This window comes from Pogona vitticeps, chromosome 1, assembly GCF_051106095.1.
Source record: "Pogona vitticeps strain Pit_001003342236 chromosome 1, PviZW2.1, whole genome shotgun sequence".
NCBI lineage: Eukaryota > Metazoa > Chordata > Lepidosauria > Squamata > Agamidae > Pogona > Pogona vitticeps.
Genome location: NC_135783.1, coordinates 348576355 through 348601485, shown reverse-complemented (window position 1 = coordinate 348601485; position 25131 = coordinate 348576355). Strand labels below are relative to the sequence as shown.

Sequence of the window (25131 nt, the reverse complement as noted above, 5' to 3'; positions counted from 1 at the left end):
AAAACAATAGGTAGTTCAGTTAAGCAGGCTGTGTTTGAAATAATAGTTTCCTGTAAGCTTAGTAAACATGATGTTTTAAGGATGCATGAAGAATTGGTACGATCTTTTGATGATGCTAAGCTTTAATTGTAATAAAAACAATGGCTTATTAAAAAATACGTTGTCTAAAGGAGCAGCCCCAATGGTATCCAGGGGAGGTGGAAGCTGTTCTAGAGGCAAGAACTTCCAAAGGTGTCACTGTGTCTGTCTGGCAAAATTAAAGAGGAGAAAGAAAATTAAAACTTAGAGAGAGACAGAGACAGAGAGAGAGAAAGGAAAAAATACCATTGTATTTTAAAGGCTACTAGATTTATTTCAGTGTGGGCTTCTTTGGAGCTAAATCCACTTCTTCAGACACAAAGAGTGTGAATTCATGTCCTGTGTAATAATAATAATAATAATAAACCTTTATTGGCATATAAAATATAAAATAAACATAGTCAAGCTAGCTTGTTAGGTTCAGGGCTTTGCCTCCTAACAATTGATTCAAGGAAAACAGCTACTTGTTCCATAATATCGACCACCTCCACCGACAACATAAAACGGACCTTGTCCAGATCGGACTTCCCCTCCAGCTTTAATAATATTCAGGTGACGTACTTTTTGCGGCAGTCCTGATGAAGCGGAGAGTGGGAGAGCATTGTGAAGGTTTCCGAAGCACTCTGCTCACATGGACAATATCTTTCGGAAGGCATGTCCTGGGCACATATATATTTATACTTCACCGGAAGTGAAAGATAATCTGCTCACCATAACAGCAGGGGAGATGCATTGTGATAGCCCTGGGGAAATGTGAATCCCTCCCCATAAAATTGGGTGGTTTTTTTGGCCCCACCCCACACCAAAGGAACAGCTTTACCTGTCCCTCCCCACCTCCTGGCCTTCACATTTTTAGGTGCCTTCCTCTGTATCCCAGTGGTGTCTTCCACCTTTGCCTCACATTGCATGCGCCCCAAGGACTGGCCGTAGAGATGCTTTGGCCACAAAACGTGGATGGCGTGGCTGTCCACAGAAGTGGGAAATATCTGAATGCAGGGCCCTGGAATTCTTAAGAGTCAGGCATGGTGTAGTAGAAAATAACACAGAAATGCTATATGTATTACAACTTAATTGAATGCATTTAATACTAAAAATTGTTCTACATTAGAACATTTGTAAAAAGGCCTAAATCCATCATCACTCATTAAAAGCCTCTTATCAACTAAACAGTGACTGAAAGCCTTCCTGAACAGCAAACACTTTGAATTTCGTCTAGAAACAGACCAGAAGCCAGTCAAGCTGACTTAGGAAGGAATTTCTATTCTTCCTATAACTGGCTGTAATCTACAGTCCTGCCACTGCAATTTGGACCTGCTGACATTTCTGAACACTTTCAAAAAAGCAACTGCAAAAAAATAGTGTGTTATGGCAATCCAAGCAGGATGTAGGACCTGATCACACAAACCATTTAAATCATTCCCCCCTTTTTTATATCAATATATTTATATGTGTAGTCATGTAGTACATATACTGCTGGGGGCCCATTCCATGGCTGTCGTTTAAATTGATGTATCTCTTGCTATTTCTACCAGTTCTGTAGGCTACATGTGTCACTGCCCATAAACTGATTTAATTTCCATCCTGTTTCTGGGTTTCCACTGCCCTAAAATTTTCTTTAAAAAAAATCATAAGCGATATATCGCTAAATTGGCATATGCATTGATGTGTGATAATGTAAAACTGTAGAAGGCAGTATTGGAATTTGATGATTAATAACTGCCCTCACCAATTATTAGGTGCTTTATTTCTCTGTAGACACTAAGTAGGCCATCACTCCACATTGAAAGTAGCTGCCGACTTGGAAAAAGTAAACAGGAAAGGAGGGAGGGAGCCTTTTTTTCCGGTTGTATCTCAAAGCACCGGTTGCAGGTCAAAGCAAAATTTTGCGACCGGAGATGGTTGTAACTCAAATTGGTGGCAAGTCAAGAAGTTCGTAAGTCGAGACACCACTGTATCTGATCCTTTAAAAAAATGTAATGCATATTTTGCATATGTTTTATTTGACAAATCGTAATTCTGAACTGCAGTGTTTTTCCATTATTAGATGAATAGAGAGGTGACCCATAAATGATATAAATAAATAATTTACTTTGGCTCTTCTTCTTCTTTTATGGAGGTTCTGAACTTACATGGGAATAGGTTGAGCAAACTACGAGACATCTCCAAGCTAACTGGACTTCGCAAGCTCATCGTTAGTTTTAACGAATTCACTTGCTTAGATGATGTTTACCACTTGGTAAGAAAAATAAATTTGCGTCTTGTCGTCTGGGGAGACTGCATTAATAAAAGATAAATCTAAATCTGCCTCCCATCCACAGGTGACAAAATGAAAAGGATATTTCGATGATGATGATGATGATGATGATGATGATGATGATGATGATGATGATGGCTGAGGAGGTGCATTAGGTGTGATGATGGAAGGAAGCAGCATTCTTTTTATCATCCCTTCCTAAAATCTCTTTTAAGATGGTAACACATGTTCATGTGATGCCACAAGAACTTTTGAAAGTTAAATTTCCACCTCATATGCTGCCTTCAGTAGGTTTGGCTCGGAGGGACCTTTCTGGTTTGGGGTGATTGTCAATCAACGCAGTAGCAATCAATTGTTCCTTCCCTGCCTCTGATTTTAAAGAGAGCCCCGCCTTCCTGTTTAAGTGTTTTTTCCCCTCTTTTTTAGTCTGCTGGCATTTAGTAGATTGTTAGAGCTGAGAGTATGTAGTTAGTGCAGTTATGTGAATATAGTTTGTAGGAATCTGCTGGAAACAGGTTGTGAATCTGTTGGGGCCTGTTGCTGAAACTCTGTAAGCAATCAGTATTGTACAGTATGCTGTTTTTTATCTATTCAACTGTGAGTAAATGAAACATTTTATTCTTTCTCTTGCCAATGTCTCAGACTGAATTATTAAGACTGCAAGCACCAGTTGATGAGACAAATAAGGGGTGTTCTACTGTGGGGAACTTGAAACTATTCTGCTCTGTAAGTTCCTGCATTTCAGCTGTGCAGCTGCAGGTTTTTAGCTAAAATTCAAAGCTCTGCAACAGAATTCTTATTTGTCTCCTGGGGGATTCACAGAGGCATAATCCAGAAATCTGCCTCCTGCTTAGAGGATTCTGGGAGATGTATTTTTTTAAAAAAGTTACATTTCCAAGATCTTTGTGTCAGCCCTAAGCGATGGATGGATGGATGGATGGATGGATGGATGGATGGATGGATGGATGGATGGATGGATGGATGGATGGATGGATGGATGGATGGATGGATGGATGGATGGATGGATGGATGGACAGGTAGATAGACTGATAGAAATGAGTGGCATTGAAGAATGTTTGTTGACAACTTTGTAAACCTGCCAGTAGAGGCCTTCAGAAGAACAGAAGAAAACGGATGGATTTTGACCTCTAATTTATCACATAGACCTAATTACATCCTACTGTTTTAAGTCAAAGGTTTTTTTCTTAAACTTTTTAAGCTCAGCCTTAAAAGTAACGTCTTTCTATTGCGTTCTTCTGAGTAGGTAAACTCTTTGCTGTGTCTCTAAAACAAAATAAAACTTCCTCATGTTACAGCCCAACCTGGAATATTTTGATGCAAGTCACAACCACGTCATCACCCTGGAGGGCATTCGGGGCCTGAACAAGCTGAAGCATTTGGACTTGAGCTGGAATCAGCTGAAAAAGACAGGGGAAGAAATTGGCATCTTACGAAAGCATACCCCAATGGTGCTTAATTTGGACCTCAGGCACAACCCCTGGCATAAGGTACCTCTCCGCCTGCATTTTAGATCAAACAACTTTATTTTGAGAATTGTTTTGTCCCCAGTTCATCCTGGGTTCTTAAAGGTGGCAGCATAGGTGGTGCTGCTCCCGTTTCCCCGCCTCCTCAGCCGATCCAGCCACTCACCAGGCCCGGGTTGCTGGCTTTTCCCCACCTCCTTGGCTGATCTCCCAGTCAAGAGCAAGGACGCAGCCTTCTCTGCCCCGTCCTTTTCTCTGATTGGGAGATCAGCCAAGAGGGCGGGGCAGAGAAGCCTGAACTCTTGCCGGGACTGGAAGATCAGTCACGGAGGGGCAGGAAGCTACTGCACTGGACCCAGGGAGCGGCTAATTGAGCCAGAGGATGCATTCTACCATTCTTACCATCATTAAGCTATACAGTAACTATTTGTCAGCACTATTTGCTGTATCACACATCTATTTTGGCTTCTACAACTGCTACTACATTGGACATTGCTAGCTACTTAATTAATAACTAACTAATTAATATGAGCTAATTAACTAACAAGTAGTTAGTTAGTTAATTGATTAATTAAGTACCCTCGAGTGGATTCCGACTTATGATGACCATTTCCCAAGGTTTTCTAGACATGCACTTTTAATTCAGATTTTATCATTTAAAATGTTGGGATGCCCCGTGGTACTTTAGCTTAAGGCAAGGCCTTTAAAAAAAAAAAAGGAAACCATTTCTGGTTTTGGGAGAAAAGGCTTCTCTTAAGCTAGAATGAGTCTAAGAGAGGTAAAATTCTGGTTAAAATGTCTCCTGGTTAAAAGCAAAGGGGAGCTTTTTTCCAGTGTAAAAAATAAATTAAAACAATTTATTTATCCATTCATTCATTCATTCATTCATTCATTCATTCATTCATTCATTCATTCATTCATTCATTCATCCATTCATTAGTGCCAAGGCACTACTGTGGGTAGTTACAACAATCTGAGTTCATAGAATAGTTGAGAGTGAGCCATGAAACTGGACAGCAGTGAAACTAGGGCTTCGAAGTTTATTAAAAGTAGCTAGATTAACAATAGAAAAGAACTGGAAAGTTAAGTGCGATCTCCAGTTCAAGGATTGGTATCAAGAAGTTGGGAATAGAGCTAATGATAAGTTGACGTAATAAGGCTTGACAAATAAGAATATTTTTAGAGACATATGGGGAGGATTTACTATTTTGTATTAAGAAAGGGGAAGAGTCGTCAACCTCTGCAGGAGCAAGTGTATTTCTGGAAGGGGAATGGGCCTTTGTAAATGGAGGGAAAAGAAAATAATGTCCAGTGGCCCTGGTGGGGTGAGGGTTGTATGTTTATTGGGTGTTATGTATAGGTTTGTGGGGTTTGTGTGTGTGTGTGTGTGTGTGTGTGTGTGTTTGTAATTTTTTGTATGTTTAATTTTAAAAAACATATTTATTATTATTATTATTTAAAATATTTTTACCCCAACTTTCCCCTTAAAAGAACCCAAGGCGGCTTACATCACTAAAAGCAGGCATTTAAAGCTAACTACAGTGAGTATACAAATACTAGGTAAAGGTAAAGGTTCCCCTTGACAATTTGTCTAGTCATGTCCAACTCTAGGCGGCGGTGCTCATCTCCGTTTCCAACCCACAGAGCCAGTGTTTTTGTCCGAAGACTGTTTCCGTGGTCACGTGGCCAGCGTGACTAAACATGGAAATGCCGTTTATCTTCCCACCGAGGTGGTACCTATTTATCTGCTCGCATTTCTGCATTTTGCATGCTTTCGAACCGCTAGGTTGGCGGGAGCTGGGACAAGCGACAAATACTAAGAAGGATCAAACGAAAGCTATGCCATTACTGAACATCTTATGCTGTTTTTGATTGGCTTCTTGTCTTCTCCCCAAGCCAGCCTCTGTGCGTTTGAGTGTGATTGGCCAGCTGAAGGCTCTGACACACCTTGATGGGATCCTGGTTACCGAAGCTGAGGCAGTGGCCGCGATTCAATTTATGGCAGACTCCAGAATCACTCAGGTTTGATTGTCTGGTTTTGTTTTGCTTCTTACAAGGATACATTTCCAATGATCCAAGATAAAGTTTTATCGCATTTTTGAGCACACTGCTGATAGGTTTCAGGAAAACATAATGTACCATGCTCTGAGCATCACCCTTGACCGTAAGATCTAGCCAGTATCCCATCATTTATCATTCATAATTCTGCTATTCATTAAAACAAGTTCCACTTATGTTTCTGAATATTGGCTATGAGAAAAATGATTAGAGTTGGGCACAAACTGCGCTTTGGCTCAATTTGGCGGATCAGACCCACAAGTGTAGCTCAGGCGCCCCAGATTCTTCACCCCACCTCCTCCCATGGACACACCATCAGAAGCAATGCCAGAAATTTCCCTGCCCCACCTCCTCCTCTAAGTTTTTTTAATTTAGTATTTTCAAGCAGTGGATAAGTGAATCAGCAGATACTGATCCTATGCATATAGGGCTCCTACTGTACACTCAAAACAGCATCTTGTTTTAAATAAACGCCCCACAATGTATTTAGTTAATTGGTTTGTATCACTTTGTGTCGAAAATCACTGAGAAAGCAGATTCTCAAAAAAAAAGGAAAAAAGAGAACTCAATGTAACTACCACATAGTCATAAAATCTCAGTTAACCAAAAATTATCAGGTAGTTAACTACCTTGTTTCCCTGAAAATAAGACCTAACCTGAAAATAAAGCCTACTAGGATTTTTCAGGATGCTCGTAATACAAGCCCTACCCGAAAAATAAGCCCCAGTTGAGTGAAACTTTGCCCTCCACCCTTGTGCAGCAACCAGAAGATGACATGACTGTATTTGAATAAATGTAGATTGTCGTACATGCAAAAAGTAAAACATCCCCTGAAAATGAGCCCTACTGCGTTTTTTTGAGCAAAAATTAATGTCTTATTTTCGGGGAAATACGGTATATATACCTGATTTGTAATAAATATGAGGACATAGCTGAAAAAGCCTTGTGCTTATGCACATCAACCGGATTTACTCTCACCCCTGGGCGTATGAGCACAGCCTGGCAGCGGATGACTGTGGTTATTTTCACAATCCCCCAGCTGTGGTCGATATGGCTATAGATAGCAGCAAAGACTCTTTGAGGGAAAAGAAGTTGAAGTGACATGGGAGCAGCAGAATTTGGGAGAAGTTGAAACAACAGCCAGTGGTACAGGAAGTTTGCCCCTTTTTAGTAGAATTTCACCTCACAGGACCTGTAAAAAGCGACGTGTTCCCATGTACAGGTATTCCTGCAGAGAAGGGTATGAAAGGGGTCCATACTCTGATGAGAAAAACAGAAGTTTCCTTTCTTTCCAGACATGGTTTAGAAAATATCTTAATGAACAATCGTATTTGGCTTATGTAATGTGCAACATGTACGTTTATTAATTTGCGCTGTATTGTAACCTCCTGCTTTCATCTCTCCAGGTGTCCCTTGTGGAACATTCTCGGACAGACCCAGAGAAGCTGAGAGTCCTCAGTGTCTTGCCTTATGCCAAGATCTTGAGCCAGATCAGCAAAAACAAAGTCGACGTATTCCAGAACAACTGGTTTTCTAAGGTAAAAAGAGGACCTTATCGGAGGTCATATATTCCTGTTTAAGCAAGTGTCCTTTTCTGTTCTGTTAGGATAGTGTCAGGTTTAGCATTTCCATCTGTCTTCAAATATTCATCAAAGGCAAATAACTGAGGGGGGAAATGAAAGAAAAATTAAGGTATGTAGACATGTTTTAGAAGATGGATAAAATGCAGTAGTATAAACAAAGGGTAAAAAGGTTTCAAAGGGTCAAAAAGCTCCTCCCTCCCATACCAAGGACTCGAATTCAGAACCAGCAGGTGGAAATGAATAAAGGATCTTCCTTACAGCCCTAGTGATCCCCTTTAGCCAAGCAAAAAAGAGATGTTTTTCATGTGGCAAGGTTAGTTCAGCTTGTTTCAGAGCAAGACACGTAAGGAATATTCCTAGCCATCATCTTAAATGTCTGCCAATGATTGCTGGTGTGTTCTGTAAGAGAAACCCGTTGAACGATGTGATCCAGGGCGATCCTCGGGCACCCTGACCTGTCATAATCTGTGTTTTGACCCATCATCCAGAATCATGTTAATCTGCCAAGAAGAAAAGGTTAAAAGCCCCTCTGTCAGTTTGATTTGTTTTGTGGCGCACAGCATAGCTAGAGGAAAACACGTTCGCACAGAGGAGCATAGCGTTCTGATCTCCATACATTAAGAGCAGCGCATCCACAGCAACTGCCAAAAGAAGCACATGTTTCAGGCACTAGCATCAATGTTACGCTGTGTGACATTAGCGCTAAAGGTGATTGCTTCTGAGGTAGGACGTATTTTTATAGAAACCAAGCTGCGTCACAGCATGAAGCAAAAAGAGAAGCTTCGATGCCCCTCTCTGTGGTTCACCTCTACATTTTCAGAGAAGCGGGTTCAAATCCTAAGTCAGTTTCAGAATAATCAGTAGCAAATTAATATCTCTCCACCTCTAAAGAAAGGAATTCTGGGAAGTAGGTTACAAGATGGGAGATACTTCGCTCAGTAATACTTGGAGTGAGAAGGATCTTGGAATTGTTGTAGATCACAAGCTGAATATGAGCCAACAGTGTGATGTGACTGCAAAAAAGGCAAATGCTATTTTAAGATGCATTAATAGAAGTATGGTTTCCAAATCCCGTGAGGTGCTGGTCCCCCTCTATTCAGCACTGGTCAGGCCTCGCCTTGAGTATTGCATCAAGTTCTGGAAACCACACTTCAAGAAGGATGCTAACAAATTGGAATGAGTTCAGAGGAGGGTGACAAGGATGATCATGGGGCTGGAAATCAAGCCTTATATGGAAAGACTTAAATAACTGGGCATGTTTAGCCTTGAGAAAAGAAGACTTGATATGATAGCACTTTTCAAATATTTGGAAGGCTGTCACACAGAGGAGGGACAGGATCTGTTCTCGATCATCCCAGAGTGCAGGACAGGCAACAATGGACTCAAGCTATAGAGAGACAGATTTCGGTTGAATATCAGGAAAAACTTCCTAACTGTTAGAACAGTATGAGAATAGAACCAATTACTTCAGGAAGTGGAAAGCACTCCAACGCTGGAGGCGTTCCAGAAAAAAAATTGGATGACCCTCTGCCAGATCTGCTTTGTTTTGGATTCATGCTTTGAGCAGGAGATTGGACTGGATGGCCCCTTTTAAGGCAATTATTCTATGATACTAAGTTAGTATGTGGTGGAAAACTCAAAAAACACCTAAGAAAATATAACAAGAAAGTAAAACAGTCATGTGGTCTTTACACAAAACAATCCAAGAAACCATCAGTATGGGTCTTTTCCTGTTTTGTTTCTGCACATCTATATTAATAGCAAGCTACTGTTTTTGGTTTTTTTTTGCTTCCTTTCTAACAGATCACTGTGTTAGATCTGGATGGCCAGCACCTCAGCAAAATAAGCGGCTTGGAAAAACTAGAGAATTTGCGGTGGGCCTCGTTTAGCAACAATAACCTCACTAAAATAGAAGGCCTGGAGTATTGCCTCAATCTGGAAGAACTCACAGTAGATGGAAACTGCATCTCCACCCTGGAGGGTAATCTATTTGCATATATTTGCATTAGGGTAGAGTGTTCCTAGACCTGCCTTTGTTCCCACCTGGATGTCCGTGGTCCTCCCAAAGCACTTCTGCACAGGACCATGTTTTGCCCATTTCTGGAAAAAGCTTGATTTTCAATTTTCCATCACATTTTCACTGGTCCTCTAGGGCAGGGATCCTCCCCAACCTTGGGCATCCAGAGGTCCTTGGACTTCCAGATATCGTGGCCAGCAGAGGTGGTGGTGAAGGCTTCTGGGAGTTGTAGTCCAAGAACATTGGGAGGTCCAAGGTTGGGGACCACTGCTCTAGATGGTGGGGGAGGTGGAAAGGGATCAAAGCAATCCCGCAGCCTTGGCTGCACGATCGCTTTGACCCCTGCTTTCTATTTTCTTGATGGGCTTAGAAAGAAAGGGGAAAGCAGGGATCAAAGCGATCGCACAGCAGCACTCTTTTTGATCCCTCCCCTTCTCTTCTTATGCCACGTAGGCATAGGAAGAGGAGGAAAGGGGAACCATGTCATCCCCCCAGCTCTGGGGGTGAGATTCCCTTCGGGCAGGCTTTAGGAAGCTGCCTGAAGGTAAAACCCCTCTCTGCTTATGCCTCCCAAGGAACGGCTGATCCGCGGGGGATAAGCAGATAGGAAACGAAGGGACGAATATGAAAGGGTTATATTCGCTGCCTCATAATTGTTGGGGTCTCTGGACCCTAAGAATACGAATCAGTGAATATCTGATGAATCAGGGATATTTAACAAACATCCTGATAAGTTTTTATATTCATCCCCATGTCTAGTCACGGCGGAACTCCACATGCGGAGTCCTGCACGCAGGGGTGAAGTCATGAGAGAGAGAGGCAGAGCCCCACCCAGCATGGCTGAAATTTAGAGGATATGTTGCTTTGGACCAATGCAACTTGTGGAGTAGTTGACCAAGTCCCTACTAATTCAGTGGGCCTACTCTAGTGCAATTTACTATACTAAGCAACTGGATTTTTTTAAAAAATGGGGAATAGATTTTGTTTTTAGTATCTGAACTTCTTTGACATCCCATGCATGGAAACATGCCATATAAATATAAATACAGTAATAAGCATAATTATGAATGGTTGCCTCGGTGCATTATTTATGTTGCAATAGCATTGTCGTTCCTTGCCCACTTCTCAGAAATACTCTTCTTTCCCCAGGCATTTCAAAACTCTCCAAGCTCATGCGTCTGAGCGCCAATAACAACCACCTCACCAGCCTCGAGAAGAATATTTTTGAGAACCTTTGGCACCTCCATTATCTCTCTCTTGAGAACAATCGGATCACATCGCTGGCGGGCCTCCAAAAAGCCTACGCACTCATTGAACTCTACATAAGCAACAACTATGTGTCTTCCAACCAAGAAATCTATCAGCTGAAGGTAAGCTTGGAGGTTGCTGCTGTACAGCAAAAAAAGCAGATGACAATATCGTTATGTCTGAGAGACGGAGTTGAGAGTCAATGAGAAGAACCATATCTTTGAGCACAGCAATCCTTTCTTCCTGAGCCAAGGGAGAATCCATGGTGCAGCCTCTACCAGTTCGTTCGTTCGTTCGTTCGTTCGTTCGTTCGTTCGTTCGTTCGTTCGTTCGTTCGTTACGGACCCAACTTAAAACAATAAAGCAATAAGAACAAAATAAAAAAAAATAATTATTAAAACATGCACATATTTAGAAAAAGTAGTCAGTGAGATTAGTAAGGCCTTTTTATGAGATCTTACAACAGAGTATTTGTTGGCAGGTATAAGCCAAACCGTCACAGCGTCTGTACTTTTTTTTTTTTTACCAAATCCAGAACCCTGTTGTTGCCTGGAATTATTTCACTGTTGAAATAATGCCAGGCAATGTGTTCCATATACATAAAATCACTTCAGAGTTGTTGTAAAATACAAACGTCTTACAATTATGTAGAGAACTGTAGGCCCAAATGATTAAAAATATATCCTTGCAACTTATATTTATTTCTTTAAAAGATTTTTATCCCACTTTTCTTCTTGAAAAGAACCCAAGGTAGCTTAGGAAAAAAATGCAAGTGTTAAAACTGAAGTTGTAGGCAAATACTTAAAAGTAGAGGAGCATGAGCATAATAAAATACCAAAAAGAATGTTACATTCTAAAAATATAGGAGCTAATAGCCTAATAAGACAGAGTTTCTCAGCCACTTGTTTATGACATGGCAAATGAAAAAAAAGTTATTTCTGTATAAGTGATGCAGCACATTAGCAATAGTATACCAGAATTTGAAAAAAAAAAATCACTTCCTCTGTTCCTCCACCGAGGAGCAGAGGAAGGGTTCATTTTGCCAATATCTTTAAGTGGTTTGCTGATTAAGCCAGTGGTTCTTAACCTTGCGTTACTCAGGTGTTTTTGAACTGCAACTCCTAGAAACCCCAGCCAGCACAGCTAGTGGTGAAGGCTTCTGGGAGTTGCAGTCCAAAAACACCTGTGTAACCCAAGGTTAAGAACCACTGGATTAAGCCACTTCACAATATTGGAGATTCAAAACGAAAAGGACCAGATCCAGTAAGATCACATGAGCTCATATAGGCTATTTGAATGCAAGGATTGCAACAAATGGCATATCACACCTCCAACTGACTCCCATGTGACTTTTTCTAGCCCACACCAGCCTGCTCCAAAATGAGCAGTGCAGAGAAGCCCTGAATGAGGTCCTCTACAAATGGTGGGCACATTCTTTGAAGCAGGATTATCTCAGGATTTCCTCCTCCTTTTTTTTAAATTATCAAATGAATTAAGAGAGTTGACTAGCCTGTTGTTTCCTAGGGGCTAAACAATTTGGTAATCCTGGATATGTACGGAAATCTGATAGTTTGGAAGCAAGAAAACTACCGTCTCTTTGTCATTTTCCATATTCCGTCTCTGAAAGCACTGGATGGCATTGCTGTGGTGAGTTGTTTACTGCACATAAAGCCTGTTTACACCGCCATATAGTTATGATATATGAAACCCTGATGTCACCGTTTGGTATACAAACACACAAAAACAGCAGTTGTCTGCTTGTGTTTCTACTTAGAACGATCTCCCTGCCCTGGTTAAGAGCTGTCCCTCACCAAATGTGCATAGTGCTAGGGCATGCAATCTTTTTAGCAGGATTCATTGACATGCAAAATAGCTCTGTGCTTAGCCTTTGCAGATGGGTGCTTTCACCAAAATGACACTGGGGGCGGCATTAACCGAGGGGACATCCCTGTGATGTATTAGGTGGGTTGTGGCATTAAAAGGGAGGGTGGAGAAACCCCTTCTTCTATTTTCATCATCTTGTATTTTTAATATTCTCCTAACCAATGCAGTGGAATTCTAAAACCTTGCCAGGTTAATGCATTGCCATTTCAATATGCCGCTTACTCTTTTGGACCGCAGCCCTGATCTTATTAACATCTTTAAATATGGATTTGGTCCTGTTCGGGATGTGTACACAACAGGATTTTTAAATGTTTGGGGACTCCATTTTCTCCAATAGCCTTTGGGGTGGTAGCAGTTTTAATTGCAAAAATGACATGGAGTTAAGAGTTCCTCTGTGGTCAGAAATAAGATCACAGAGTTCCTAACTTCACATATAGTTTGGTTCTCATTTTTGCCCAAGTGGGAGGATGTTGTTTGTGTGTGGATCCGTGATTTAAATAGTAACATGGGCGGTAATGTTGAAATATTGCATTATTAAAAAATAACTCATTGAGGAGCGCGGTGATAAACTGCTCCTCAAGTGTTTAGTGAACCTCAGAGCCCATACTGGAAAATTTGCAGCCGTTTTGTTCGTGCTTAAAAGTTCTTACCTTTTTTAATAAAACCCTATGGCCACTTTTTGAAAACTAGAGATGAGCACGAACCACAGTTTAGGTTTGTGGTGATTCGTGCCCATCTGCATAAAACATAATGAATGTGTGCATTCAAATAGGAATGCCTATTTAATGCAGCCCATAAAGCTAACTTGTAAAATGTCTCTCATATAGGAAGCAACGGAAATCGAAAATGCTAAAGATTTATTTGGTGGCAAACTCAATGCTGACATGGTTGCAGAAAGACTGGGACACTCAGACTTCAGCAAAATGCAGGAATTAAACTGGACAGCTTCTATGATCAGGTGAGTAATTTTCTAATTAAAATGGAAGGCACCTCCTGTGCCAGGGGAAGTTACTTTGTGGTACTACAGCTCACCAAAATCTCCAACCCTTGTGGCCCATATAATCTGGTGGGCTTCTGAAAACTGTAGTCTAATACAGTGGGGTCTTGACTTGAGAACTTAATCCGTATTGGAAGGCGGTTCTCAAGTCAAAATGTTCTCAGGTCAAATCTGCATTTCCCACAGGAATGCATTGAAAACCATTTGATCCGTATCTGCTCTTTTCCGTCCATAGAAACTAATGGGAAGCTGCTATTCTGCCTTCGACAACTAGAGGCGGATATTTTGTTTCTTTTTTTCTTAGGTCAAGAAAGGTTCAGGGAAGGCAGGGAAAATAGAGTCCAGGCAGTACAGTACCAGGCAGTCCGAAGACTGTCTCCCAATCCACTCTCTAAACGCTGGGAGGAGTGAGGAAGCAGACAGGCACCCTTTTTACTGGCCAACAGTTAACTGAAAGTTCAAATTTTGCACTTTCCCTGCCTCCCACGTGGGTTTTTTTCAGTTCTTAACTCAAATCTAAGTACTTAAGTCAAGTCAATATTTTCCTATGAGAGCGGTTCTTAAGTCAAAATGTTCTTAACTCAAGCCATTCTTAAGTCAAGACCCCACTGTACAGTGGTTCTTAACCTTTGTTACTCGGATGTTTTTGAACTGCAACTCCCAGAAACCCCAGCCAGCACAGTTGGTGGTGAAGGCTTCTGGGAGTTGCAGTCCAAAACTCCTGAGTAACCCAAGGTTAAGAACCAGTGGTCTAATAAAATAGTTTTTCTGCTGAGTCCTGGCAGGTGTTTGATAGGTAAAACACCTTTTTCATAGGGAAGAGCTCTCAGGTTCAACCCACAGTCTCTCCAATTAAATGAGCAGTAAGTCATGCAAAAGTGATCTAAACGCTTGAAATTTCAAAGCTGTGGATCAGCTTTTTTTAAAAAAAAGGTGGAAAAGAGACATATTTGTGTAGGTGTTTCCCTGGAGCCTGCCTTTGGGGAGGAAAGGGGTGTCATGTTTAATTTAACATCTGCTGAACTGTCTTTCTCTTCTAAATCTCTCTTTTTTAAAAAAAATTCCAACTCAGAATGGTAGATTTGGTGCCAGCAGAGCAGTTTAAAAACATCACCAGTGTGAATCTGCAGAACAATAATCTCACCTCTTTCAGTGGTTTGGTCTTTCTCCCTAATGTTAAGGTGAGTTGCTTTGGCTTTTTAATTTCCCTGTCATGGAGCATGTGCAGATCTATATTGTCAACACCAGAATTTGAGAAAACATTTACTTTTAAAAAAATGGGATTGTAGCTCCCAGAATCCTCTGCCTAGCATAGTCACTGGGAAGCATTCTGGGAGATAGGCCCTCAAAAGTGAGTTCTGACCTTGGGCAAAGAAAGAGAAATTTCACGTAGAGATGGAGAAAATGGTCATGGAGGTCCCCCCCCCCAGATCCAAGGTAGCTGTTTTGGATTAGCGAATCATGACAAATTCTTGAAAAACAAAAAAATTATTTACTCATCTGTATTAACTAGATTCAGTAAATAGGCTGGGCCATTCCTATCATGGAGATAACCATGCTGTGCCTGCCTCCAATCTTATATCTCAACCTCGTTCTGTTCGTTGGTGAAATAGGAATAATCTTAGTGGTTTTTCTCAGATCGTAGGGAGGGTGAGATCTAAAACCGCAAAGTTCTTTGGAAAGAGTAAGCAATAGCAGCAGCCTCACTGTTCAAGAGCAGATGTGGGGAACCTTGAGCCTCTCCTGACTGGTTCCGAGTCAGGTCCATCAAGGGTTCTACAAATGGTAGTGGAAACAGCTCTTTGATTGCCTTTCCACACCCCACACCACCCCAGTTATAAAACGATTGCAAATATCTCTCCTAAGGTTGAGTAACTGGCAATAAGAGCGTTACTGTGAAATATACGGGCGCCCTTTTGCCTTTGGCCCATTGGAATGCAGTCCCTAAGGACGTCTATAAAATCAGTTCTGTCCTTCCTGTTGATACAGGTTCCTTGTGGCCTCCATCACAGTGCTAGATGCTCTAGAACTAGAGATGGGCACAAACCCTGGTTCGGAGGTTCGTGCTGGTTCATAAGCGCAGCACCGCTGATGCTGTGCATTCCCTTCCCCTGCCTCCCTGGCCAATGAGCCACTCACCCATTGGAGCACACTCCTCTCCTCCTCCTCGTCATCGGTTCAGCCAGTCCCCAGCAAGAGCACAGGCTTGCCTGTCCCACCTCCTTATCTGATTGGGCGATCAGCCAAAGAGGCGGGGCAGAGAATCCCGGGCTCCTGCCGGAGACTGGCTGAACAACTGAAAGAGAGAGAGAGGAGCTCACGCCGGTTGGTGGGTGGGGGGAGGTGGAGGAAGGGAGCAAGCAGCACCTGCGGTGGCCGCGCTTATGAACCAGCACGAACCTCCGAACCGAGGTTCATGCCCACCTCTCTGCAAAACGATAGTTGTGCATTGTTTCTCCCTGCTCGTGGCCCTGAAGTCTCAAATATTGAGCCACTGGCTTGTGCAAGTTTAACCAGATCATCTCCATGTATCTCTCTCTCTCTTTTTAATGACAGGTGCTCTGCCTAAACTACAATCACATCGAGTCGATCCTACCCAGACAGAAGCCGACGAACCACTTAACAAACCGGCAGCAGCTGTATCAGAAAGTGTCTTCCAGTGGATATGGACAGCAGGGAGCTTCCAAAAGCAACAGGTATTTCATTCAGTCTTCAGGCAGGAGGGAGCTTTTTTGTCGTGATGATTGAAGACAAGGATGTTTAGCTGGAACCCAAATTCTGAAAACCCCATTTAGGACTGCATGAGATTTTATATCTCATATTTTCTTTGATGAACTCAGGGGTGGCACACAGAGTTCCCTGACCTCTACTTTATCCTTTGACATAACAGTAGGTTAAGCTTGACAAGGTGGAGAAAACTTTTCTCCTCCTGCATAATATTAGTACTCAGTAGTGAGAGAACTAAATACTTCCTTGCAGACCACATAGTTAACCTTTGGAACCTACTGCCACTAGATGTTGTGATGGTTGCCCACCTGGGCAGTTCCAAAGCGACATTGGGATGTACCTACAGTATTTAGTATGGAGCGATCGATCACTACTAGAGATGGGCCGAACTGATGTTTCTGTGGCTCGTGCCAGTTCATTTACTGCTGCAACCGGTGTTTGGTGCTTCAGGGTGCCACCCATTCCGATGGGTGCCCACTCAGAAGCAGCACCCAGAGGAGTCAGGGCAGAGAAGCCGGGGTGCAGCTTCCGAGTGCGCACCTGCCAGAGAGAGTGGCCAAACTGCTGAAAACTTGTTCGACCAAAGAGTAGATCTTTCATCTAGATGGGCGGGATAGAAATCCAATAAATAAATAAAAAATGTTGCAGTGGTAAACAAACTGGTAAACAAACTGCCAAACCAGTGGTGCATGCCTATCTCTAGTCACTACCAGTGATCCAGATCTTGGGGGGCGGAAATGGTTTCTTGCACTTGTAATCTCAGGAGCTAGCTGGATAGCTCCGTGGTCTAGGTATCGGACTACGGAGTCACAGGTGGGGAGTTCGATTCCCCACCATGCCTCCAGGGAGAAGAGCCAGCCTGTGTAGCCTTGGGCATGCTGTACAGTCCCAGGGTTCCCCTGGAAGAAGGGAGTAGTAAACCACTTCTGATTACCCTCTACCTGGAAAACCCTGGAAAGGGCCACCATAAGCCAGAATTGACAGCACATGATGATGATTACTAATCCCCCAAAAAGTAACATTTCCAAGCTGTGGCCATGATGACTGTAGATCCACTCAAGTAGGAGAGGTAGCACTCCTCTATATGTCAGTTGCAGGACAGGAAAAACGAATTGACATTTCTTTGGGGCTTACATCCTACCTGTGATCTCTCGGCAGCTGTTTGGCTCTTTGTATGAACAGAATTCTGGACTATTTATTTATTTATTTATTTATTTATTTATTTATTTATTTATTTATTTATTTATTTATTTATTTATTTATTTATTTATTGGACTTATATACCGCCCCATAGTGCTACAAGCACTCTCCGGGAGGTTTACAATTTTAATTATAAAGGCTACACATTGAAAACGTTTGGTCTGATCTAGCAGTCTGATGTGTGAATGCATCCAGATCAGGGGGCATTGCTCTCCTGAGACCATGGAGCTCTGTCCACCAAATACATATTTCCCAGAGCTGTGGATGCCCATTGTTCCTGCTGAGAGGTTTAGTTACGGCTCTCACTTAATTGCCAAGCATGGAGTGGATGGGTTAGGAAGGAATCATGTCACATCCCCAACCCCTTTTCCATGCTGCAATTAAACATATTAAGAAGATATAGAGGAAAGGATCTTTTTTTCCCCATAATTCCACAGCGGAGGACATGTAATAACGGGCTTAAGTGGCAGGAAACCAGATTTTGGTTGAATATCAGGGGAAAAAAAAGTCTTAATTGTTAGAGCAGTACGACAATGGAACCCATGACCTCGGGAGATGGTGAGTGATCCACTGCCAGAGGCATTCAAGAAAAAAATTGGATAATCATTTGTCAGATCCGCTTGGATTTGAATTCCTGAATTGAGCAGGGGGTTGGACTCAATAGCTTTATACGCCCTTCCAAATCAGTTGTTCTAGTATTCTAAGTAACAGGCTACGGAATCAATAGATTTGCGAAGGCTTGCATGGCCAGGATCTAATGGTTGTTGTGGGTTTTTCGGGCTCTTTGGCCGTGTTCTGAAGGTTGTTCTTCCTGACGTTTCGCCAGTCTCTGTGGCCGGCATCTTCAGAGGACAGCACTCTGTGCTCTGGTGTAGTTGGCTTTGGGAGTGCAGTATTTATGGCTGTGAGATAGGCTTTTGTCTTTTCCTGTCGATGGGTGATTAGTCTACGGAATCCTTATTTCTAAATTTGCAGATCTAGAAACAATATATCATATACCTATGAACTGCTGGATAGCTTACTGGTTTAGGCATCTGGCTGTGGAGCCAGAGGTTGGGAGTTCGATTCCCGCACTGGGTCTCCTTGAGAGGGGCTGGACTTGATGATCCATAGGATCCCTTCCAGCTCTGGAGTTTCAAGACTGTTATTATTTTAGACAGATTGTGTGTGTGTGTGTGTCCTATGGGCCTGGGTATCGTATCCGTGTTTCAGTGCCAGCAATACCCAGATGGGTCCCATCCGATGAACAAAGGCATGGGAGGGCGCTGAGGACAGGCCCATGTTGTCACAATTCCGGAACAAAGCCAATGCCTTCTTCTTTGCCAGCTCTTTGTTCCAGACATTGTGGCCTCTTGATCACTTCTTAATCTGAGCAAATCTGAGCCATTCGGCCCGCCTTCTCCTCCCCAGTCGAGCGGGTCCAGGTGTATTCAAGAGCTTTGGCTCTTTTCTTCTGCACATCTGGTCACGGGGCAGCATGTGGTTGCATCGGTCTGATCTATTTTGAAGAACCCTAATCAGGCTTATCAGTCGGAGAATTAAGTTCTTGAACCCTTTAATTAATTAAAAACTGCTTAATTCCACTGTCTGATACGCAGAGTATCAGTATGATCTTTTTCTTTTCTTTTCTTAAGACAATTAAGTGCTCTCCTTGAGCCTGCTTTGTATAATCTCAGGCTTCTCCCATGTATGAGTATTTTCCTAAGCCCTCACGTATAAATCTGTGCTTCGCGTGCTTCTTCCAGAATTGCATGGCATTTAAAACTCTGGAACATACAAGAGCATTTTTATAGAGGGCTGTCCTCTGTCTAACCCTGTTTCTTCTTCCTCCTGCCACATTTATGATCAAACGGGGTTTCAAGGCATGGCCAAAAAACAACATTAAACATTGATTGGCCAAAGATAACATCGGGTCAGGGAGGAAAAAGATAACATGTGGTCAGGGAGCAAAAAGATGAACGTGCAGGAAAAACATGAATGTGTAGGTGAGCTTCCACCTGTCTGGTGCTCTCTAAGTGCATTTGGACAACAGCTCCCATCATCCTTGGAAAGCATGACCAAGTATATCAGAGAAACAATAGTGTGTGGCGAGTCTTGGAGAATACTTACCCATTTCTGTAAAATGCGCAGTGCTGGAGAAAATGATAACTCATGTTGTTTCATGAACTCATAAAAGTGCTAGTTTTGGATGGGTTGCTTGTATCTTGTACCATTTAGCCTGAGATTAGCTAATCAGATCACGGAGATTCAGGATCTCAGGCTGTCATTTCTCCATCTTTCCTCTCTGAAATCTACAGTTGGGACTGAATGCAGTAGGTCTACCATGCACAGCATTAGGGAGACAGGGAGCTTGGAAAAGTTACATTTTAGGACTATAGCTTCCAGAATCCCAAATTCCCAGAAGTCCTAATGGTAGCTTTTCCAAACTTTGGGAAGATTCTCTTGAAGGTTCTGGAGAGCTGCCGCTTGGTTGAAATAGACCGGAGTAGAAATGGACACAGAACGAACCACGAACTGAAAAAACTCATGAATCACGCCAGTTCGTGGGTTGTTTCATGGACGGTTCGGGGAATTGTGCTTTCACAAAGCGAAACGAAACACTGAACCTTGGGGTTTCCTTTGGCTTCATTTCTCCCCATCCCAGAAAGCTCCTCTTCATGAGCCCCAGCCCCCCTACCTTACTCACTCCGGGCTGCCGCCTCCACTCTGCCGCCACTGCCCTGCTGAGTAGGACACAGTAGGGCTGTGTGGGGCCTACTTCCTGCCCCACTGCTTCTTGGGAGAATAGTGTGGGAAGTGTAATTTTGCTGCCCATTGGGCTATATATAGGGAACCCTCAAAGAAATGCACTTCCTACAATACTCTAAGCCTCCCGGAAAGCACTAGAACAGGAAGTATGCCACGGAACAGCCTACTGTCCTACACTGCTGGGCAGTGTGGCAGTGGAGGGGAGGATGATGCCACCTGGAGCAAATAAGGTAGGGCGGGGAAACCATGAACGAGGGTCCAAACCGAATGAAGCACGAACCAATTCATGCATGGCTCATGGCCACCGACGAATCCCGAACTTTCACAAACCACCATTGTGCTGATTCATGCTCATCTCTAGACATAGAGCATAAAATGCCTTATACTGAATAAGACCATTGGTTCACCAAGCCCTCTGTTGTCAACTGACAAAGTGCTCGAGAGTTTCAGAGAAAGTTTTCCAACCCTCGCTGGAGATGCTGTGGATTGAAACCAGGAACTTCTGCATTCGGAACCCGTGTTCTGCAACAGAACTATGGGAAAGACACACAATGTTTTGTAGATGGCATCGTCTGGTTCAGTATAAGGCAGTTTCGTAGGCACATTTGTAATGTAGTGCATGTAATAGTGGACTATGTGGTCGTTCATGCATAATAGAATGAATGTAAGTATAAACACTGAAGAGTTTCCTTTTCTTTCCTTCTGCTGGGAATAAGTGGATTTCCATGTTTATCCTTGAGGTATATGGTGCCGTTTCAGTCCTGGCGCTCTCTTTCTTCCCAAAGTATAGCCTCTGTCCTTAGGAAACTCTACCAAAAGCTCTGGAACAAGCTCGCAGGTCCTCCCCACCCCACCCCCAGCTCTTCTTAAACTTTGCAGAAGAACCCTGTCCCCTGACACGATGGGCATGTTTTGGTTTTAGGGATGCAGGATTCAGCGAAGGGCTGTCGCCAATCATGGAGAGTTTGGAAGTTCTTCATTTGGGCTACAACGGAATCACCAATTTGGCTTTGCTGCAGATCAGCCGGCTAAAAAACCTGAAGTTTCTGTTTTTGCAGGGTAAGTAACAGCAGCAGCTTTGTGAGAATACTTCGCACGGGTCCACCAACTCACAAAGGTCCTAAACCAGTATTCTGTTCACCATCAGTAGAGTTTCACAGGTCAGAGGTCAAAGCAACAGGTTGTGGGTAAAAGCCACCACTAAAGCAGGCCCCCTTTAATCAGTGAGGGTTTGCTAAGTCAGCTCCACTAAGTAAGTTCCACAACTTCAATTTGTTGTTGTTATGTGCCGTCAAATCACCTCCAATTTACGTTGACCTTATGAACGAGCACTTTCCAAAATGTCCTGTCCTCTATAGCCCTGCTGAGCTCTTGTAGACTCAAACCTGTGGCTTCCCTTAGGAAGTCACTCCATCTCATATTCGGTCTTCCTCTTTTCCTGCTGCTTCCTACCTTTCCCAGCATTATTGTTTTTTCCCCCAGAGAATCCTGTCTTCTCATGTTGTGCCCAGAGTAGAACACCCTCAACTTCAACATTTTTTGCCTCCAGAGACAATTCAGGCTTAATTTAATCTAGAACCTACTTGTTTGAATGTGGGACATTCCAGGGTATTTACAAAGCTCTCCTCCAGCACCGCATTAAAAAAAAATCATTTTTTCTCCCTATCAACTTTCTTAACTGTCCAGCTTTCATACCCTTACATGATGATCAGAAATACAATAGTGTGGACAATCTTGGTCTTGGTCCCCAGTGACACATCCTTACACTTTTCCAGTTCCTTCGTTGTTGCTCTTCTGGATCTCAGTCTTCTTCTTGGCTGGAGTCTCCATTTGGTCCTACTCTAGTTGTGACATTACCGGATCTCAGCTAGTGATAACTGCTTGTGCCAGCTTAAATTCTAAAGAGTCCAGTAGCTCATGCCATGGAACATTGCATGTGCAGAAAAACCAAATAGGATTCTTCTACCCGTCATTTGTATGGTGTTGCAGGATATTCTCACATCCGTTTTATGTGGAGAGCAACCAGATCACTAGTTAGCAAGCATCTGAGAAAGAAAAAAACAAGGGAAAAGTGACTGTTACATAACAGCACTGATGTTACCTGTCTGTCATGGGTGTGGAGGGAAAGTTCCATCCTATGGGGAGTGGAAGGCGGGACATCAGGAGGAGGGGCTGTACTGTATAAATATGTGATGCCTGTGTGGTGAAGGGAGATGCTGAGACAGACTGTGAGACACTGGGTTGGGACGAAGCAGCAGCTGGGGAAGAAGAAGCTGTTGTGGGAGTCTGGGTGTCTGACAGGGTACTACTGTGTGTCAGAGTACCAACCTGAAAGGTTCAGGGGTCTGTTGGTTAGCCAGAACTGATGGGTTCAGGGTCTGTGCTTTAAGTTAAAGGTTCTAGGTGAACCAAACTGTATGCTTGTGTGTGTGAGAATAAGCCACGTTACTTTATTTTATTCACCTGATTGTTTTATTTACCCTGTTTGTATTTAAAATAAACCTTATTCTTTTATTGTTTAAAAATCCATCCCTGGTCTGTGTGACTTATTATAGGGAATGGTTGGTGGCAGCTTAGTGTAACTGTGTGATAGATCCCAGTAGGTCTGGGTTTGTCACATTGATTGGTGTCCAGCGTGTGGGATACGACTGGTCCAGTTGTCCAGTGGTCCAGCAAAGCCTTGGCAAGTGTGCCCAGAGCAAGGGGGGTCTAGTCAGGGACAGTCTGAGGCGCGTAGGTAATCTTCTAGGTGTACCTCACGGGGAGGTGCGCTAGTAGAAGAACGTGCCAACTGGGGAGACTTAGATTAAGGTGCTCTGAGGCAGCCTAGTTTTGGCGGGAAAAAGCTGAGGAAAAACTGCGTAGCAACAGCGAGCTAGCTTGCCAGCTGAGAGGCCCAGCAGAGGGGGGTAGGCTCTGACTCGATACTGTTGCAAGTTAGTGCTGAAGAACAGCAGCAATCTCTAGGGAGAGCTGGTTCTGAGGCAAGAAGGAAAAAAGTGGTCGTTTTATTTTGAGGCTTGACTTTTAAAGCAGCCTGTTCTGAGGGGGGGTTATGCCCTTGACTCGAAGCCAAGTAGCAGAAATGAGTGAAGTGAAAGACCCCCAGATTGACCAAGGTTCTGAGGATGAATTTGGCTCAGTGCAAGGTGACAGCACGGGAGAGCAGAACCCAGAACTCAGAAAAATACTCCTAGCCCAACAGCATGAACTGAGGGTGAGGGAAATGGAAATCAGAAGAAAAGAAAGAGCTGAAATCTGTCAGGCAGAGGCAGATGCCAAGAAAAGGGGAATGGCCATGAGGATAAAAGAGATGGAACTGAAACACCAAATTAGACTGGTACAATTGGAATTGAAGTTCCTAAATAAGTTTATTAACAATTTATCAGGGGAAGAAATGTCAAAGAAGGAAAAGTATGAGGCTCAGGTCAGACAAAGTGAGCAAGATCTTGAAAAATATACTCAGCAAAAAGACATTAAATTAAAAGAAATCAGAGATAAGACTGAAGAAAAAGTAAAAGAGATAAAAGCTAGGGCTGAGGAAGAAATTTTACAGATCAGGGCTGAGTTTGAGGCCAAGCAAAAGGAGCTGGATTTGAGAATAAAAGGGAAAAGCCAGCAAGGGGGAGGGGCCCATGGTGAAGGGAAGCCCTCAGACATGAAACTAAGACCTCAGATTTTGGAGGGAAAACCAAAACAAGATGAGAGAGAATCAAAAAACACCAGAAAATGTTATTTCTGTCAGGGAAAGGGTCATCTAATCTCAGAGTGTGAGATATTAAAGCAGCTAAAAGGAATGGTGCCTCAGGAGTCTAGTGGGACCAAGCCAAAAGCTGTGTTCTGTGTCCAGAAAGAGCAAGGCTCAGTGTCACTGAGGGAGCCGGTTGCCATGACTACTCAGTCTGGAACAGCTACCTATGCTGATCAGGCTGAGGAAAATGGTCCTCTTATGGAGGTAAAGCGCTGCTTGCTGATAAAAACAGATTCTCAGTTGTTTGAGACAGCAGGGGTGGACGTAGGAGTACTTGACCGTCAGTATAGGGGGCTGCGGGACACTTGTTCCCAGGTAACCCTGTGCCATCCAGATATCATCCCTAGGGAGTTTATAATCCCAAATGAGAGCATGAAGGTGGCAGGGATTGAGGGGCAGGTAATCTCTCTGCCAGTAGCAGAGGTACCTGTCAACTTTCAAGGCTGGAGGGGAGATTGGCGGCTAGCGATTTCATCGACTCTGCCAGCAGCCGTGCTCGTGGGAAATGACCTGGCTGAACATGTGAAAAGGGTGCTAGTGCTTACACGCTCACAAGCCACCACAGGGACAGTTCAGGGGGGTAATGATGAGCCAGAGACGGAAGCAGAGGGGAGTTCAGAAGCTGTGGTGGAAACCTTAACCACAGACAGCAGATTTGGACAGGAGCAAAAGGCAGACGCCACTCTCCAAAAGTGTTTTGAACAGGTGACTGACGCCCAGCTAACACCTGAAACCCCAGTGAGATTTCTGGAGGAAAAGGGGATTTTATATAGAGAAACCTTGAGGAATATCTCAAAAGGGGGAGATGGGATCAGAAGTCAGCTGGGGGTACCTGAAAAGTATCGCCCCATGATCTTACAAAGGGGTCACTCTGACATGTTTGCTGCACACTTAAGGGTGAAAGGGCCCCTTGATTTGATCAAACAAAATTGGGAGCAGATCACCCAGGATGACCCACAAGACGTTGTGACATACATAGACACCTTGATGAATGACCTAAGGAGAAATCTAGAGCTGGCAGCAGAAAACCTGCAAGCTCAGAAGGTCAGACAGAAAACATGGTATGACCACAAAGCTAGAGAGAGACACTTTGACCCAGGGG

The 25131-nt window shown here is 43.2% G+C and overlaps 1 protein-coding gene across 1 annotated transcript in view; it reads left to right on the top strand.

The window, feature by feature from the left end:
- The window catches only part of LRRC9 (leucine rich repeat containing 9), a 74595-nt gene that overhangs the window by 30564 nt on the left and 18900 nt on the right, over positions 1–25131 (top strand). The window contains exons 17-27 of the mRNA XM_072986817.2: positions 2195–2314; positions 3649–3840; positions 5713–5838; positions 7281–7412; positions 9261–9438; positions 10624–10844; positions 12247–12369; positions 13434–13564; positions 14676–14784; positions 16160–16299; positions 21201–21337. Coding sequence (XP_072842918.2) covers positions 2195–2314; positions 3649–3840; positions 5713–5838; positions 7281–7412; positions 9261–9438; positions 10624–10844; positions 12247–12369; positions 13434–13564; positions 14676–14784; positions 16160–16299; positions 21201–21337 — 1609 coding nt within the window. The remainder of the gene's footprint in view (positions 1–2194; positions 2315–3648; positions 3841–5712; positions 5839–7280; positions 7413–9260; positions 9439–10623; positions 10845–12246; positions 12370–13433; positions 13565–14675; positions 14785–16159; positions 16300–21200; positions 21338–25131) is intronic.